Below are 21,040 nucleotides of genomic sequence, written 5' to 3' on the forward strand. Positions count from 1 at the left end.
GAACCCTGTCCAGGAGTGAGAGACAAGCAGCAGATGCACCAGCCCAAATGTGACAACAGTACTCCATACATGGGCGAATGGTGGCCTTATAGAGGTACAGGGTACTTTCAGGCGTAAGTAATTTTCTGGCACGGTAGAGAGAGCCTACCTTCTTTGCAGCAGCCTTGGCAATGCTCTCAATGTATATATTCCAGTTCATGTTCCCTGTAAACGTTAGGCCGAGGAGTTTAAAGGAAGTACTTTCAGGCAGCGTGTTCTTGGCTATTGCTATTGGTGGTAGAAAAGGTTTCTTGTAGGTATTGAAGGAAACAAGCTTAGTCTTGGCAGCATTGAATGTGACCATCCATTTTTGTCCCATTCCACTACAGATTGCAGATAATCCTCTAGTGTTTCTGCCATTTCCTTAGATATGTGTTGAGTAACAATGCATTCTTACATAACAAGCGCTAACTTTTACTTGTTTCCTCGATCTATCAGCTCATCCGGGGCTATCCGTGAGTCACAATATTCAACATAAGTATGAGAGACAATTCTATGTCGAACAAAAATGACCCATACATGAATAAAAATGACCCATACATGAATAAAAATGACCCATACATGAATAAAAATTACCCATACATGAATAAAAATGACCCATACATGAACAAAAATGACCCATACATGAACAAAAATGACCCATACATGAATAAAAATGACCCATACATGAATAAAAATGACCCATACATGAATAAAAATGACCCATACATGAATAAAAATGACCCATACATGAACAAAAATGACCCATACATGAACAAAAATGACCCATACATGAATAAAAATGACCCATACATGAATAAAAATGACCCATACATGAACAAAAACGACCCATACATGAATAAAAATGACCCATACATGAATAAAAATGACCCATACATGAATAAAAATGACCCATACATGAACAAAAATGACCCATACATGAACAAAAATGACCCATACATGAACAAAAATGACCCATACATGAATAAAAATTACCCATACATGAATAAAAATGACCCATACATGAACAAAAATGACCCATACATGAATAAAAATGACCCATACATGAATAAAAATGACCCATACATGAACAAAAATGACCCATACATGAACAAAAATGACCCATACATGAATAAAAATGACCCATACATGAATAAAAATGACCCATACATGAACAAAAATGACCCATACATGAATAAAAATGACCCATACATGAATAAAAATGACCCATACATGAACAAAAATGACCCATACATGAATAAAAATGACCCATACATGAATAAAAATGACCCATACATGAACAAAAATGACCCATACATGAACAAAAATGACCCATACATGAATAAAAATGACCCATACATGAATAAAAATGACCCATACATGAACAAAAATGACCCATACATGAATAAAAATTACCCATACATGAATAAAAATGACCCATACATGAACAAAAATGACCCATACATGAATAAAAATGACCCATACATGAATAAAAATGACCCATACATGAACAAAAATGACCCATACATGAACAAAAATGACCCATACATGAACAAAAATGACCCATACATGAATAAAAATGACCCATACATGAACAAAAATGACCCATACATGAACAAAAATGACCCATACATGAACAAAAATGACCCATACATGAACAAAAATGACCCATACATGAATAAAAATGACCCATACATGAATAAAAATTACCCATACATGAATAAAAATGACCCATACATGAATAAAAATTACCCATACATGAATAAAAATGACCCATACATGAACAAAAATGACCCATATAAGAACAAAAATGACCTATACATGAAGAAAAATGACCCATACATGAACAAAAATGACCCATACATGAATGCTTTGATGTATAGTAGCCATCGTCCTGGTTGCTTGGAGGATATGTTACTAGAGGAAGACCTCCAATCTGTAGTGGAATGGGGACAAAAGTGGTTGGTCGCGTTCAATGCTGCCAAGACTAAACTAGTCTCATTCAATAATTACAAGAAACCCTCTCTACCACCCATAGCAATGGCCAACGACTCTTTATCTGAGAGTCCATCTTTCAAACTCCTTGGCCTAACGTTCACAGGAAACATGAGTTGGAACAATTACATTGAAGGCATTGCCAGGGCCGCTGCAAGAAAGGTAGGCTCTCTCTACCGTGCTAGAAAACTACTAACACCCGAAAGTATCCTGTACCTCTATAAGGCCACCATTCGCCCATGTATGGAGTATTGCTGCCACATCTGGGCTGGTGCATCTGCTACTAGTCTCTCGCTCCTTGACAAGGTTCAAAAGAGAGTCGCAAACCTGATAGGCCCTGAACTGGCATCTAAGCTTCAGCCTCTGTCCCATCGACGAAATGTTGCATCCCTCTGCATTTTCTACAAGTATTTTAGTGGTGAATGCTCTGACGAACTGCAATCACTTGTGCCCCCACGACGCGAGCACCCTCGACAAACCCGACAGGCTACTAGATCCCACCCCCACACTGTAGCGGTCCCTAGATGTAAAAGATCTTTTTACTCCAATAGTTTCTTCCCCAGAACCGCAAGACTCTGGAATTCCATTCCAGGTCCCTGCTTCCCCAACAGTACTGACATGCAGAAGTTCAAGTGTAACGTGAACCGACACCTTGCTGCCCAAATCCCTACATAGTACCCCAGTAGTTGTTGCCCCTGATAGTAGCCCCCTACACCAAAGTGACAATTTGCCTTGTTTGGGGTGAAAATGTAATAAAAAAAAAAAAAAAAAAAAAAAAATTTCTAAGGTTATCGATGTATTCTTTTCATCTGATGGTTTTTAACGTTGAAAGTATTCAATTCTTAGTGACTTCCACACTCTCATTTTATAATAAACATCTACATAGACTCTTTAGCTGTGAGAAATATTTAAATTTCGATGTTTATTTAATAATTTTAAAGACTGACTTAACTACTATGAATTATAACATTTTCCTAAAAAAAATAACTTTATTTTTTCAGTTTTTGTTTTATTTTGTTTGTTTAATTTTTAGTAGAATTAGTCACAATTAATTTTAGATATAATTTAAAATCGCATTATACCATAACGCGAAAGAAATCTGTCCCTGAACAGGTTGATGCCGCCTTAATATATAAAAATAAGTTTGCCTGTTACATTTATTTGTTTACATTATTTAAAATGAATGACATCCGGACAATTTTATTGATAAATCGTTGGGATTCATAAGTCAGTTTAGAAAAATGCAATTTATAAATCTAAAGCGGCATACACACTAAAATAGTTTTAATATTATATAATTTGTCTTCTGTATTTGCACAGTAGACAAAGAATGGTTTTAATCAGTAGTATTGGACGCTGCATTTGCTGGAATGATCTCCATTAAAGCTTTAATAGGCATTTTTGCTTTGGGGTTTTTAAACTATCACCCCTCATTTTAGTGATAGCCCTTTGTCAGGTTAAAACAAACATTTAGAATAACACATTTTCTTTACTTTCATTGAAACATATTTTCATTTAAATGTCTACTCGGTGCATACATTATTTTTTATTATTATTTTTTTTTTACTACATTTTCACCCCAGACAAGGCACATTGCCACTTTGGTGTAGGGGGCTACTATCAGGGGTAACATCTACTGGGGTACTATGTAGGGATTTGGGCAGCAAGGTGTCTGTTCACGTTACACTTGAACTTCTGTACGTCAGTACCGTTGGGGAAGCAAGGACCCGGAATGGAATTCCAAAGTCTAGCGGTTCTGGGGAAGAAACTACTGGAATAGAAAGATCTTTTACATCTAGGGATCTCTACTGTGTGGGGGTGAGATTTAGTTTCCTGTCGGGTTTGTCGAGGATGTTTACGTCGTGGGGGCACAAGTGCTTGCAGTTCGTCAGAGCATTCTCCATTAAAATACTTGTAGAACAGACAGAGGGATGCAACATTTCGTCGATGGGACAGAGGCTGAAGCTTAGATGCCAGTTCAGGGCCTATCAGATTGGCGACTCTCTTTTGAACCTTGTCTAGGAGAGAGAGACCAGTAGCAGATGCACCAGCCCAAATATGACAGCAATACTCCATACATGGGCGAATGGTGGCCTTATAGAGGTACATGATACTTTCGGTTGTTAGTAATTTTCTAGCACGGTAGAGAGAGCCTACCTTCTTTGCAGCGGCCCTGGCAATGCTTTCAATGTAATTGTTCCAACTCATGTTTCCTGTGAACGTTAGGCCAAGGAGTTTGAAAGATGTACTCTCAGATAAAGTGTCGTTGGCCATTGCTATAGGTGGTAGAGAAGGTTTCTTGTATTTATTGAAGGAAACTAGCTTAGTTTTGGCGGCATTGAACGTGATCATCCATTTTTTGTCCCCATTCCACTACAGATCGGAAGTCATCCTCTAGTGTTTCTGCCATTTTCTTTTTTAGATATGTGTTCATTTATTTTACTGTCATGCCTGTTATAGAGTGTGGCGTCATCAGCATATATACCCATCTCAGAGGAAATTTTGTCGGGGAGGTCATTTATGAATATTAGGAACAACAGAGGTCCAAGGATAGACCCTTGGGGCACTCCCGCATTTATATCATATTGTTTAGATGTACGACCGTCGAGGACAACCTGGATTTTTCTCTTATCTAAGAAGGATTTAATTATGTTTAGTATTCTACCAGTGATACCGTATGATTTAATTTTCCTGAGGAGACCCTCATGCCATACCCTGTCAAAACCCTTAGATATATCTAGAGCTACCGCTCTGCCCTCCCCGGCTTTGTCCAGTGAGTGGTATATACGTTCAGAGATTACAGTGAGGATGTCTGCTGCGGAACGGGCTTGTCTAAATCCATATTGTTGGTCAGTCAGAAGTTTATCATCTGTAAGGTGATGGACTAGAGCATGGTTAATTAAGGTCTCAAATATTTTGGAAAAAAGTGGGAGGAGGCTAATGAGGCGATAATTTAATGGGTCCGTTCTTTCTCCAGAATTCTTCCAGTTTTCCAACAGCCCGGAAAGCAAGATTCGTTAAGGCATTTGTTGTATAGTTTGGAGAGAACTGGAGATACTTCAGCTGAGCACTTTTTAAATAGTACAGCTGGGATGAGATCGGGTCCACATGCCTTTGAAGTGTCAACGTTTTTTATGATAGCATGCACCTGAGCAGGGGTGATTTTCAGATCGTCTAGCGTGGTGTCTGTCCGCATAGGAAAGTCAGGTAGGGGGTGGTTGAGAGGGTCCAGTGTGGAGTTTGAGGCAAACCGGCAGGCAAGCATGTTAACCTTCTCAGTTGCTGAGCAAACAACCTCGTGATTGTTGGTTAGTGGGGGAATTGTTGATTGCTCATTATTTACTACACTGTTGTAGATTTTCCAGAAGTCCCGAGTTCCTAATTTTTGTGCTTCGATGCGTTTTTTAGTGGTTTCAGTAAATTCTCTCTTGGCTGTCGCTATTTCTTTCTTAACGTTATTTCTAGCTTCTATATACTTCTGTCTGTTTGAACTGGACTTATGTCGGTAAGTCTGCGGTATGCATGCTGCCTTTGAGCAATGGCAGTTGCGCAAGTCGAAGTAAGCCATCGAGGAGAGTGGGGCTTGCTATAAAATGAATTTTTTTTTTAATTTCCTATAAAAGAACTTAATATGCTTTTTTATCTGCTTATTGTTTTTGTTCAATATTTACTTTGCCTGGTCCGCAGTAGAGACCGTCGATTCCTTCTTCATCAACTCGAATCGCCCCAAATTCGGGTCCAGGATCCAGATTTGCACAGGATTGAATTCCACACGTCTGAAAAAGAAAAGCTTATCAAAAATGTATGTTCATAACATCTATCTAGTTAGAGCAAATTTAGAACCAGATAAGGTGAAACATTGCACAATACAGATACGTGATATAAAACTGTCATTTAGAAAATATACTGCACATATTTAATTTTTTAAATCTTTATTCTTATACCAAAATATTTCACGTTTCCATTTTCTTCCTGTCGTCTACTTACTTTAATATTAGCTGATCTTGTACAGTTGTCCCAATGAGCGGAGCGTCCGGCCGTATAAACTTGCAGAGATAATTGAACCTCAATGTTAAATACAATATGAATAAAATAATATTTGAAACAAATATAAATACTACAAAGGTTTTATATATATTCAAAGTTATAACATTCACATAAAAATTTGGAAAGAAAACGTTCTATCTTTGCGATAAGATTTTCTTGATTATTGGTGACACGTAAGCATGAAAAGCTTGATGGTAGTCACTATATTAAGAGTTCAACATGAAGATATGATTAAAAGGGAAAAAAGAAAGGATACACAGTTAAGTGTTTCTTGAATTAAGTCATTTCGATGAGGTATGAAAGTGAAAGAGGCTGTCGCAGCAAGTCAGTGTTTAAAGTAAAGGGGTGCTTGTTCTTTGAAAAGCAACACTTGCGTATGGAAGTGAATAAGTGAAAGTAGTTTTAAAAGCCTACCGATTAATGTTTGGATTTTGTCTTCTTGGTAGAATACCATGAGATCGCGTTGTATTTAAGTGTTATACTTTTGATTGAATTAAAATATAAACATCGTATCTAGTGATTTTTACTCACAATGCTATGTGCAGACATCTGCGTGCAAATTTTTCCAAACACGTTTGATTTGGACAGCGCAAGACAAACACTCGGTTCTTTGTATGTCACTACAATCTAATCACGACAATCAAATGTTAAATATATTCACTGATTGTAAAGCATCAACATATTGTCACTTTGTTATTTAGAAAAAATTGCACACTCCTTTATTTATGATAATGAGGATTAGAGATAACTTAACCTCTTTTTCTTTCTCTTCCGAAATTTAACATAGTCTTATAATACTAAATAAGCAGAAACATTAGGATATAGCCGTAGAATATAAACATAGGTTTATATAAGTAACTTCTAAGACGGGCGTGTTAATATATTAGATAGAAAAACAGCAAAATGAATAAAACAAAACGACAATGAACACAGTAAGAAAAAAATGATTAAGTGAAGAAGGTTCGAAAAAAAAAAAAAGGATTCATGAAAAAGATTAAGATAGGACATGCTGTTTTATTGTTCCTATTTACTTGCCTCCCCACGAGGGCAGAGTTAGACACCAAGGTCGGTTTTTAATGTGGGAGGGAAGGAACAAAAATAAAAATTGTCTCAGTCGTGAAGGATTTCTCCTCCACTAAGCGAGAACAAAAAATTGAAGTGTAGTGTTAGAGCCTTCCATAAATCTATAGAACTCGGTGGAAGTTGTTATTTTGCTTATCACCTGGCATATTTTTCATATGTATTAGATGATGGTGGTAGGGGCGAATAAGATAAATAAATGGGTGGAAGGGAGAAGGGAAGGGAGAGAGAGAGAGAGAGAGAGAGAGAGAGAGAGAGAGAGAGAGAGTATGTGTGTGCGCATGATAGTGGGAGTGCAAGGGGGGGGCGAGTCTATTTTGATTTAATAAATATTGGATATCAAAATGTTTTCATAAATATTTGGAAGTTCCGAAAAGTTTTCATAAATATTTAATAATGTATATAATAAATACTAATCCAACGAATCACGGATGATCTAGTAAATAACTAAACGCTCGATTTTCCTAAATAAACGCTTGCATGTATGTTTTGTATAATTGTAAAGGACGTGTGGAGATGTTATTTCTCTGTAACTCACGATCCTCAATAAAAGATGTTTTCTTACTGACATAAATAAATTCCTATTTGAGATGACGCCAAATATTTATATAATACCCAAATGTCGCAAAAATGTGATTTTATGACGAAAATGTATTTACCTGTTGAGGATATAAAGCCACGTAACGAAAGCCTTTTCCGAACTTTTCTTCGCAGTATTGATCCCTGTCATGGTACATAGCTGTTGAACAGAATAACTTTACAGATTAGCTGTTTAAATCCATACAATTATTTTGCAGACTATTTTGAAATTCATGAAAGACAATACAAGTACCTCGTCTTAGCAAACTGGTTTGAAGGCTTCATTTATTAATGACTGGAAGTCGGTACTTCAAAACTAAGGAAGCTGAATGTATCGGAAATGAATAACTGGTATGTTTAAATTGGGTAAATTTATTCTTTAAGAGCTCAGCTAAATCTCGAATTCTCAATAGCAACTGTTTCTGCCAGATTTTTATCTCGTTATAAAAATGGCAAAATCTCATACTTTATAAAAACGATCAGATGATTTTTTAATATAATTTCAAATTTTTTTATTGTCACACGTATCGTAAATACATCGGTCATTATGTGTGTCCAATATAGAATTTAAAGAGCTCGTCTGCTTGATTATGATCAAAATGAAACAAAATCCCACTCTAACACAATCATTAAAGATAATTCTTTAAAAATTAAAGCTAAATCAAACCTGTTTCTGTTATAAATAACTAGTCAAATAAGTCTCCTTACAAAGAAAAAACACTTTAACATTTCTTTCCACTTTTCTGTAAGGATTCAGCATACATACGCACGGACTTGGAGTTTATATTCGTAACACCATCCCCTTGACTAGAGAATTAATATTAGAATCAGACGACAAGACCTCCATGTGCTTTACACTAAGCTTGCAACATAGCGCTAGTTACTTATATTTCTCTACCATTCTTCCTCGACCCAGGACTGTACCCTAATCAACCATGTCTCTAATAGCATAGATACGGCATTCTCTTTAGATACTTGTGGCCAAGTACATGCATTTGATGACTTTAATATCTACCATAGTAATTGGCTAGTTTTTTTTTTCGAATTACAGAGACACAGCTGATAACACGCATTGTTTTGCTATATATCATTCCCCGACACAGATGGTCATGTTCTCGCTAGCCTCCAAATCATTAGGATCAGTAAACCTCATTTTAAAACCAATTTTTGGTTTACAGAAGATAGAAATAGCAGAAATATGTCGCAGAAATTAGGAGCTTACGGTTTCTGGAAAGTTTTTAATAATATAGTTAATAATGAGCAATCAACAATTTCCCCAATATCCAACAACTATGAGATTATTTGCACGGGAACTGTGAAGGCTAATTTGATTGTTCGGCGGTTCATCTCCAACTCTACATTAGACCCACAAAATCACCCCCTCCCAAATTTCCCTCCGCGAACAGAAACATTATTCTATGATCTGAAAATCACTCCTACACATAAAAATTTAGACTCATCAAAAGCGTGTTGGCCTGATCGCATTCCTGCGATACTATTTAAAAATGCTCCGTTGAGTTTACCCCAGTTCTCTCACAACTCTATAATAAATACTTTACCGAATCTTTCTTCCCTGACTGCTGCTAGAAAATTGCTTCTGTGGTACTAGTATTCAAGAATTCTGATGAAAGAACTGGCCCAATCAATTATCGCTCCATTACTCCCCTTCCTCTCATTACTAAAATCATTGAGTTTTTAATCAATCAACAACAATCTTAAATACAATTAGTATATATAAGATGATGTAGTCTACCATCTCATAGATACCTAGGAACGATGAGGCTATGACCGACCCCTTCTTTCAAGCCGATAGGATGAATTTAGGCAAGCTCGTTCTACTGCATATATCCTATTATCTCTGAACGTATATAACAAGCACTGGACAAGGCAGGGGAACTAAGGCAGTTGCCTTTGATATATCTAATGCCTTTAACGGGTTTGTTGTGAAGGTCTTCTTATGAAAGTTAAATCATACGGTATTACTGGATATAATCACTTATTACTTAATATAATTAGATCCTTAGATAAGAGAAAAATCCAGGTTGTCTTTAATGATTGTACGCCAAAAACAGCATGGTATTACGAGTGTGTCCTTGGACCTTTATTAGTCCACATATTCATAAATGACCTCCCTGATAAAATTGTCTCCACTAGTCTCTCGCTCTTGGACAAGGTCCATTAAAGAGCCTCCAACCTAATACGTCCCGCACTGTTCACCAAACTCAAACCATTGTCCTATTGCCGCAATGCTGCATTCCTGTGCTTATTTTACAAGTATTCTAATGGGATGTGCTCTGATGAACTCGTAGCACTTGTGCCCCCCTCAACGTAAATACTCCCGACTGACCCGACAAGCAGCAGAATTCCATTTCTACACCGTCGAGACACCCAGATGTTGGAAGGATTTCTACTCTAATAATTTATTCCCTCGAACTGCTAGACTTTAACATTCTCTCCCAGTTTCTTGCTTCCCCCACTGTACTGGCATGTAGAGGTTTAAATGTAATGTGAACAGACATCTACCGACTCAACTTCCTACAGATATGGCCTGAAATAGTTTCCCCTTTCGTCCAAATGTATCTTGTTCGAAATAGTAAAAACAATAAAATGAAGTTTCACAATCGTCTTTTTCTTTAGCAAGAAAATGTAAAATTTTATAACATATGTAAAGAATCTATTAAATAAATAACAACAAACAAAATGGACAAGGCCAGCTCTTTCAAGAATAAACGATAAGTCAACGATGTTTAGATTCTGTCGGACGATATCATTGAGAGCATCGCGTATAAGAAATCTGTCGACGTTCCTTCTACATGAAAGGGTGTGAAGTCCTATATGTTGACCAGCTGACCACAATGACAACAATAGGTGTTGCACACGCTTGAACTTGTGAACCTAAGGCAATTTTCATCAACTAAGTTCTCGACAGCTGGTGTTGGCCACACACCGCTGTGTAACGAATTTACAACTTCAAAGTAAGTAAAGCGGTGTTCTGAGGGATTAAACCTGATTTTCATCCTGGTTGTGTCCTAGTCCTTCTGTCTTCCTATCTGCCCAGGAATGATGAGGCTATGACCCTCCCCCAATCGGCGGGCAGATTATGGATCAGATTATGGATCAGGTGATTGAAAGAGAATTAGGATGTTTCATGCAACTATCTCAACCAGATCATAGCTTGCATAGATAGATTAGGAGTTAGCTAGCAATGCAGCATCAATTGTTAATCTAAGTCCAAGTCTAACAAAATGGATGGTAAGGGTGGCCTGGCGCTACCCAACATCTTCAAAATCGATGTTACAGATGGCCGTTGGTGTGTCACGAATTATACAATCCATCCTGCCCAGGTCACAAGAAATTGATCAGATGGCGCATTACGCAGAAAGAATAAACAAATCAGGATACAAAAGCAGTTGCACAAGAGACGGACACAGTGAAGGATTCTATCGAACAGTCAATATTGATGTCTTCAAACTTAGTAGGGATAATATCGTGTCTGATTGCATAAAGATGTTTAAAGACTTAGTTACAGAACGAGCGATGTCGACGACTCCCAGGGCAAAATGAAAATCATATCGTATTACCCTGCTGTTTATTGCACTGGAATGCGGAGGTCGGCTATGATCATGCTGCTGGAACTGGCATAGCCAAATGATAAACTGCATGAGGTTCAGTGGAGACAAGTTTCCAGAAGATGATCCCCTCGAATGGAGTTGCAAGCGTTTTCTACGTCTAATCTAACCAAGAAACTGTCTTGCAGGCACTTCAGATTTACAACGACAAGGGACTCCGACATAGAACTGGATGGAGGACAGCTCGGGGGCCAAGATGTACGGCCACATTCGAAGCGAGGAGACGAAAGTGTTTCCGACGGAGGTCGGTCGTAGTATGCCTCATTTTTCTTTAGCGTCGTCAGTTTTGATGAAAATTATTAATATTTATTTAACGTTGTAGAAATCTAAATTATACGTTTTTATATTTAAGTGAGATTTTGTTTGTTTAGGGAAATAATTGCGTATAAAATACGTGAATTACCGGCGCCCCTAAAGTGCAGTTTTGTCAAAATGACTTTTTATAAGAACTCAACTTGGAAGGGGTCTAACATCAACAATCACTTATTTTGCCAGCGCAAAATGGTATAGCCAAAAAGGATTGCACATCGGTTTAATAACATCATAATATTTTACCCTCATTTAACAATGTATGGAAGTTATAATACATTCTTCGTATTTATTTAAATTGAAAATCACTAGTTTGATGACGGTTCAATTCCACAACCGACTGACCCAAATAACATGCATTAATCACAACAAACATCAACAATCCCCGCTTGTCAATAGCAGAGAACTAATGCGTGCAAGAAAGATGAACCAGTTATTATAATTTCTCTTGGTTAAAAAAGTTAATTGACCAATCTTTTTTAGCCGAATCTCTCACAATATTCATAATAATTCTTTATTTTTTATCCTTATTTTAATTTAATTAATCAATCAATTTTGCAACAGTAAAATATCTCATCGTCTCTCTCCCTCCCTCCCACGCACACGCATACGCTTACATATATAGTAGGTTGCCTTTGTGTTCTATATGTGGAATGCACGTGCATTCATGTGCGTGTGTGTGGGAGAGTATGAAAGAGGGGCATAGTGTAGAAAGAGCATGCGAATAAATACGTATCACGTACCTGGGAATAAACCACTGCCGTACGTGTCAATGTTGAAAGACGGTTTTCCTTTAGGTTTTTGCATCAAGTGAACATCCTTATTCAGTAGACACTTCCCACGACCCCTGCAAAGACCACCATATTTTTTATCAAACATCAAATCTTTACAACCTTCTCTATTCATCTCTACTTTTCTATAAAATTCAGTTTTTGTGTGTTGTATGTGCCTGCGTGTGCCTATGTGTGTGTGAGTTCGTTTCGTATAGACTCCCAAACGACTGAGCCGATATATTTTAAATTTTCACACAGATGTAGTTTATATGTCTGGGAATGTTTTAGATAGGTATTATATCGGGAATCGATAAAAAAAATCAAGTTAAAACAAGGAATAGTCCGATTTTGAGTAAAGCTCTGTATATATATAGCCTAACACCACAAGAGCATTTGAGAAGTTTTATCGCTGCACAAGCAGAAGGGTTCGACGTATAAAATACACAATATGTTCTTTGATAAGATATTCTAAACGAATGTTTCTGTATAAAGCATAATTGAACCATGATATTTGACTTTTGCACTCTAAAATTTAATTCAAGCCGTTATATAAAATAAATATATATAACAAATAATATAAAATAAGCAGTAGGTTCTCCACAGTGTAATGTAGACTACAATGAATTGTGGACTAAGTCGCTTCAGGGGCACATGTGGAGCTTCTTTTCTGTGCACCGCTGTCAGTCCCCGACTAGAACAGGCGATCAATCGATTTGATTGAAAAATATCCATTTCACCGATTTCAATGGTAATAATATTATTTACAAGAATGTTTAATAAGTGTCTCTCCAGTGTAAAAGTTCCAGATATATGGAGGAATGCATCATTGGTCATTATTACAAAAGAAAGGAGACACTGCAGATATAAAGATTATTGATCAATCAGCCTTCTGCAAGTGACATACAAGGTATTCTCTCAGGTTTAGCTAAGGTATGCTAGGGACTCTAGACAGTCATCAACCGCGAGAACAAGCAGGTTTCAGAGCAGGTTACTCCACCATCGACCATATCCAGGCTGTCAGTCAACTGCAAGAGAAAGTTAATGAATACAAGATTCCACTGTGCTTTACCTTTGTGGATTACAAAAAGGTTTTCGACTCTATAGAATTTTATCCACTATTCGCTGCCCTTGAGAACCAAGGAGTTGACTGCATATATCACCTTGCTGAAAAACCTGCACAGTGGGGCTACATCTACTTTAAAGCTCCATCATGACAACAACAAGATCAAGCTGAAGAGGGGAGCAAAACAAGGTGACAACATCTCGCCGAAACTCTTCACAGCTTGTCTCAAAGATGCGGTAATTAGTCGGATTAAGTGGGAGGGTAGAGGAGTCAACATCTTCGCTGATAATATAGTACTGATGGCACACTCTCCCCAGGAGCTAAATGACATTCTAAACGAAATCGGTTGGTCCCAACATGAATCTTGGGAAGATCAAGGTGATGTTAAACCCGCACGCTGCCAAGTCGCCAATAATTGTTGATGGAAAGACCATAGAGGCAGTTGAAAGCTACATCTACTTGGAAAATAAAATTACGAAAGATGGAGATTTCCTCTCTGAAATAAATAGAAGGTTAGTATTGGGATGGGCAGCTTTTGAGAAAGTGAATATCATCAGAAACCGGAAAGCAAATATGTCAATCAAAGGGAAGATCTTCAATGAATATATACTACCTATGACGATCTACAGTAGTGAAACATGGCCCCTCACAACTCGCCAAAGTAAAATCTTGACAGTGGCACAAAGGTAAATGAAGAGGATAATGTTAGGAATCACTCTACAAGACAGAAAGACAAACATCTGGATCTGCCAACAAACAAGATTTATTGACATCAATACTACCAGCAAAAAACCCAAACACAGATGGGCAGGGCACGTACCTAGACAACATGACAACGGATGGTCCATCAAAGCAACAGAATGGATACCTTGTTAACATAAAAAGCCAAAGGGAAGACCAAGAACGAAATGGAGGGACGACCTGATACATGGGCCTCACTTGGCAGTGGGTAGCTCGGGACAGAGAGAAGTGGCTAAAGTCAAGGGAGGGGTTCGTCATTGAGTGAAAAAACCCTTATTGATATTGAATATTGATATGCGGTATTAATATTGAATATTGATATTGATATTGAATATTGATATTCAATCTTGATATTGAATATTGATATTGAATATTGATATTAATATTGATATTGAATATTGAATGTTATTGGAAGTGTGGAATATTCGTTGACCCTCATTCAGTCTCGGGTCTCCCTACTAATAAAATTATATATGCCTGTTTTTGTAACATTATAAATATAAAATTTGATAAAATTATAATTCATTTAAAATAGTTATCAGAAAGAAAAATATACTCGTATAAATTCAAGTTTGAAAATTCTATTAAAAGGGAATGTTAAAAAAAAAATCGACCGGCTTAGCATGGACACTAAATAATAAAAGATATTATCTAATAAATTATGTTGATTTTTTAAACCAAAAAGCAACCATTTTACTTTCTTGCCCTTTTTTAAAACTTAAATCTTAAAAGAAAACAAACTCGAAAATCTGTATGCGATTTAAATTTAAAAAGTTCATTAGGCATCCAATCGATTATATTGAAAATAAAGACCATTAAAAGATACATAGATTTCTTCTTTGAATTATATTTCATTTAGTAAAAATCCCCCCTCTCCAAAGAAAATGTAAATAAAATACGCATTTAATGCCAGACGAGGTGCATTATAGAAAGTATTGTTCTAAAATTAACGAGTTTCCTGGAATTAGTAGTACAAAGAAAGTATAGATTTGATCTTGTTCTTAAACGTCGATTTCTTTCTTTCGTTTCGTTTCAATTTACTATCAAACTTCGAAATTTTATGATCTCATGAAAAGTCAGCTTTTTAGTATTTTGTTAATAAGTGACAAAATAACGAATTATGCTTGGTTTACTTTTGAAACTGCCTAACAGAAAGTTTCCGGATTTAAAATTTTCAGCAAATCCTCATATTTTAAAAGTTTATTTTTAACGAAAAACTTTACTGCATAACAAGATTTATTTATACTGAAATGTAATACATAAAGATATACACACTTCTCAAACTTGCTAATACGTGGATATAATGGAAAACTAAGATTTGTAGATATCTGATCTTCGGAAACGCATCGACAGAACTAATCGAGACAGAGAGAAGAGATTAACATGTTACAGAATTTGGGTGAATAAAGTAGTGTACAAATGATTTTGTCGATGTGTTTAAGTCGAAAATGTGATAAAAGAGGAAACAAGCTTCCTAGTCACGCATTATATATATATATATATATATATATATATATATATATATATATATATATATATATATATATATATATATATTATGGCTATGTAAAGACTAAGTTTAAACTTGTTCGAAAACATTATTTTAGATTGTGAAATTAAAAAAATAAAAATGAATGTGTCAGCTGACCGGTTTCGAAGCTCGCTCAACAGCTAAAATCGAGCTTAATTACGTTTTAAAAAGAAAAGGGGGAACAATGAATCGGAGATAAAAAAATAGGGAAAGAAAAAAAAAAAAAGATTAAATAGAAACTAGATTAAGCCCTAAGAGATTCTCTTTTTGTTTTTTTTGTTGTTTTTTTACACAGCGATCACCACTTATCAAGGCCCGGAAGCCACTCAGGGATAAGGGTTATTGCAAGTACATTACGTTAGTGTGGAGATTTGATGAAATGTTTACTTAAGGGGGCGGTTCATTAGGAATTTGTTAACGTTGGACTTGAAGACATCCAAGTTGTAGTCCGGTGGGAAGCAGGCAGACGGAACAGAGTTCCACAGGCGTGCAGTTCTAAGAAATAAGCTTTGTTCATGGAATCCGCGCTTTGATTTAGGCACAGATATACAGTGGGGAAAATTTTCACAGTGGATTCAGCTAGACGGGTGTTTTTCGTGAAAGATTGGCGAAGGGGGACCAGAGATTGGAGCTCAGACGAGCACCTGCCATGGAAATAACGATAAAACAAGGATAGGCTCGCAACGTCTCTTCTGTGGGAGAGAGGTTGCAGGGTAGAGAAAAGGGCATCCCCCACTAAGCCACGAAGCCTATTTTGTACTCTGTCAAGGTAGGATAGGCTGTTTTTAGCAGCTCCTGCCCAGATATGGCAACAGTATTCCATCCTTGGACGTACTTGGCTTTTATATAGATAGAAAATTGCATCAGTAGTGAGATATCTTCTGGAGCGGTAGAAGGATCCCACCATCTTTCCAGCGACCTTGGCAACAGACTTGATGTACGTGTTCCATTTCAGATCAGGAGTAAAGGTCAAACCCAGAAGCTTGTCAAAACACGGGGCCTCACCCAGACGAGAGCCATCCATCATAATTGATGCCAGATGGGGATCAGAGCGTTGATGATGTAAGGAGAGGAGTTTGGTTTTGGATGCATTAAAGGTAACCAGCCACGTCTTCCCCCACTGAACCACGCGCTCGAGATCAGAGGAGAGAGAATCAGAGAGAACTTTGTCATTTACAGCCTTTGATGTGTTGCCATAGATGGTCGTGTCATCAGCATAGATGTCAACAAATGATTTAAGTATGTGCTTAGGGAGGTCATTGATGTAGATCAGGAAGAGAGTTGGGCCCAGGATCGACCCCTGAGGGACTCCAGCATTTATATTGCAGGCCTCCGATTTTTGTCCATCTACCACTACTCTTATGAGCCTATCGGAGAGAAATGATTTAATGATTGAGAAAACATTTCCAGTTATACCGTAGCTGGAAATCTTGTGAAGTAGACCCTTATGCCATACCTTGTTGAAGGACTTTGATATGTCAAGAGCAATTGCCCTAGAAAGGAAGCCTTTGTCAAGAGATTCACTAATCCTGTGAGATATAACCGTCAGCACATCTGCGGTAGATCTTGCAGAGCGGAAACCGTATTGTGTGTCACTAAGAAGGTTATTCCTGCTGAGGTGGTTGACTATTTCTCTATTTAATATGGATTCCAGCAACTTACTCATAACACACAGGAGACTTATTGGTCTGTACTGAGAGGGAGATGACTTATCACCTGAATTCTTAAATACAGGGCAAACTGATGAGGTCTTCCAGGGAGTCGGAAAGCACTTCTCCTTAAGGCAGCGCTTAAATAGTTTCGTAAGTATGGGAGCAAGTTCTGGTTGAAGCTTTTTTAACACTATAATTGGGATGCCATCAGGGCCAGTTGCTTTACTGGAATCTAGGTTCTTGATTAGCTTGTTTGCAAAGAGAAGGTCTCAGAGTCTTAATATATATAGTTTCTAGAATTTTAAGATGATAAAGAGAGTGCGGCTTGCTAAGAATGGAAAAAAAGTCTGCACTAAAATTCAAAGCACAAATACGATTATTTATAAGGTGCTCTCCTATAGATGAGCCATGGGTATTGTTCAAAACGTCCGAAGGTAGGTAGTTTCCATTTCGAATTTTGGATGGAACATGTTGTTTTACCCTATTATCTAATCTTTGAGACGCCCGCCCGACGTAGCGCACACCGCAGCTACATTTAAATAAATAAATAATTGAATTGTTATGGTGGGGGGGGGGGGAAGAACGTCTTTACAAATTGAAGACAAAATGGGTTTACAAGAAAAAACAACACGGGTATTTGATGCAAAGTAACATTGTTGTACGACAGAAGAAATTTGCTTGGCAAATCTTTCACTAATATTACCTAGTCAAGGTAGGCGTAGGTAGATGGGGCATTTGTCGACAGATGCCGGTTTAATTTTATTGAAATTAGAAATTTTATTTTTAATTGTAGATTCCACGATTTGCAATGGAAAACCATTATTGCAAAGAGTCTTGGTAATAAATTTGACTTCATCATTTAATTTGGTGTCTGAACATATCATACAAGCCCTATGGATAAGGGTGTTGATAAGATTATATTTTTGTTTGGTGGGGCAAAAAGAGTCCCAACGCGTGTACAGACCAGTGAATGTAGGTTTACGATAGATGGAAGTCAAGAAAACGGAAGGTGTTTTACACACCAGTACATCTAGGAAAGGAAGGGAAGAATTACTTTCCTTTTCTATAGTAAATTTTAGAACTGGGTGAATATTATTAAGAGATGCAAAAAATGTATCTGCTTCCGTTTCATTGTTGAACAAACAAAAAGTGTCGTCAACATAACGAAAATAAATATCTGGTTTTTGAAAGCCCAACATAAAGTAGCCAAATGGCTTACTAATATTTTAGAACCAGTTTTGGAAGAGCATAGTTCTTTCTGCATTAAAGATTCCTTTTCTTTTGCTAAATTTATGCAGAATTATACTCAGACTGACAAATTTATGTGTTCTTTTGATATTGAAATCCTATTTACCTGTGTTCCACTCTCAGAGACTATTGATATATGTGCCGATGCCCTTTATCGCAGTCAACTCCCAACTTCCCCTATTCCTGAGAATATTTTTGTGGAACTTATGGAATTCGCCACCATGTCGGTCGAATTCAGTTTTAATGACATTATGTACAGGCAGATAGATGGTGTTTCGATGGGTTCTCCCCTGGGACCAGTTCTGGCAAATATTTTCGTAGGTTTCCACGAAAAGAGTCTTTTATCTGGAGAGCACCTTATAAATAATCGTATTTGTGCTTTGAATTTTAGTGCATACTTTTTTTTCCATCCTTAGTAAGTCGCACTCTCTTTATCATCTTAAAATTCTAGAAACTATATATATTAAGACTCTGAGACCTTCTCTTTGCAAACAAAAAGAGAATCTCTTAGGACTTAATCCAGTTTCTATTTAATAATTAATCCCCCCTCTTTTTTTTCTTTCTCTACTTTTTCATCTCCGATTCATTGTTCCCCCTTTTCTTTTTAAAACATAATTAAGCTCGATTTTAGCTCTGTTGAGCGAGCTTCGAAACCGGTCAGCTGACACATTCATTTTTATTTTTTTAATTTCACAATCTACAATAATGTGTTCGAACAAGTTTAAATTTAGTCTTTACATAGCCATAATAAAATTTTGTACCCCACAAAATATATATATATATATATATATATATATATATATATATATATATATATATATATATATATATATGCGTGTTTGTGAAGAATAAGTTAGGATAATGTTGAATAACGTAAAGACAACCAAGAAATATTCAAATGAACTCATATGTTCAGAAATTTAATATTATTTCATCTTTATAATCAAAAGATTTCATGAACATGGTAAAAATATAAAGGAATAAGAAACAGATGAAAATGGCATCAGTAACGAGGGTGACAAACTTGATTAGTTCACACACATCTGAAATTTTATCAAACATTTTCAGCAATATGTTTTCATAAAGATGCTAGCTGGATAAATGTTTATATTTGTAATCGACATGAACGAATATTACTTTACTAACCTTTCTAACCAAAGTTTAAAATATTTAACCGAACATTTGCTCCAGCCAGTCCCCCTTTCACCCATTAACCCAGATATGCCTGGTGTGTCGTCACAGTTCGGGTGGTCATCATGGGGAATATCAATCCTGTAAAACACGTAACACATTAAACTTATTCAAATAAATACATAACACATATGACATAATACAGAATTTTACAAAAAGCACAAATGTTAGATTTAAATTTACACGTTCATAAAAATCTTTTTTCAATCACCAAATTAAAAATAGATGAAAGAACTAATAAATACATTCTATTCCAGCCATGACACGCAGGAGAACCATCTACCTCAGCGGATAAAACAAAGCTTTCAGTTAGAAATTTAAAAAAAATAATAATATGCCTGCTAAAAATCGGATAAATGTTGTTAGTTTAACAACCACAATTAAATAACGCTCTGAAACAGGTACATGATATAAATAATGATAAAAGAATATCAATAATATTGGAAAGCTTCATTTTATAAATGCTTTAAAAAAATCAGTTAAAACATCGTTGTGCTTTTATACATGAAAGTATTCACGATTATGAAATATTGGCAAATCGAACAGATTAGTGTTCAATATATCTACTTCCGGCTCCTTTTAGACTTACCCATGAGCGATTTCATGGCAAATTGAATTTATGTATCCCCATTGTCTTGTCTTTGAAATGGCGCATCGTCCAGAATTACAAACTCCACCAGACCCGCCGACCCCTAAAAGATTTCCGGTATTCCAGCTGAAAATCCAAAATAACAAATAAAAAATTGTTGATTGTTATAAAAACTAAAATTGTTCAGTTATTGTTCGTTATAACAATTAAAATTATAAGTTGTTATTAAAAAGTTAGGGTATTTTGAGAGTTTGTTTGTTCGTACATAAATAGAAACATCTGATTAGGTGAAAAAATAGAGTACTTTTTACGATTTCAATCATACGTCTAAAGGATTTTTACTGGATATCTGTCTTAAAAAATTAAAGAAAATAATATATATATAAGAGCAAACGGTTAATAAAACATGTTAAAAACACTTTGAAAAAGAGTTAGAAACATATTTAATCTGAAAAGGAAACACTTGATAAGTGGATAGTCCTTAATCCGCGGAGTTTCGAAGAAATACTTTCCTTCTCATCAGAGAATATATATATATATATATATATATATGTATATATATATATATATATATATATATATATATATATATATA

The 21,040-nt window shown here is 36.2% G+C and overlaps 1 protein-coding gene across 1 annotated transcript in view; it reads right to left on the bottom strand.

The window, feature by feature from the left end:
• LOC145284621 (A disintegrin and metalloproteinase with thrombospondin motifs 8-like) overlaps positions 1 to 21,040 on the bottom strand; it is a 51,722-nt gene that overhangs the window by 25,255 nt on the left and 5,427 nt on the right. Inside the window, exons 5-9 of the mRNA XM_080133528.1 lie at positions 20,446 to 20,571; positions 19,812 to 19,937; positions 12,401 to 12,504; positions 7,800 to 7,879; positions 5,685 to 5,789 (exon numbers count right to left, since the gene is read on the bottom strand). Of these exons, the coding sequence (XP_079989654.1) occupies positions 5,685 to 5,789; positions 7,800 to 7,879; positions 12,401 to 12,504; positions 19,812 to 19,937; positions 20,446 to 20,571 (541 nt within the window). The remainder of the gene's footprint in view (positions 1 to 5,684; positions 5,790 to 7,799; positions 7,880 to 12,400; positions 12,505 to 19,811; positions 19,938 to 20,445; positions 20,572 to 21,040) is intronic.

The sequence above is a fragment of the Euprymna scolopes genome, chromosome 9 (assembly GCF_053919585.1).
Source record: "Euprymna scolopes isolate OS-2025 chromosome 9, ASM5391958v1, whole genome shotgun sequence".
NCBI classification, from domain to species: domain Eukaryota; kingdom Metazoa; phylum Mollusca; class Cephalopoda; order Sepiida; family Sepiolidae; genus Euprymna; species Euprymna scolopes.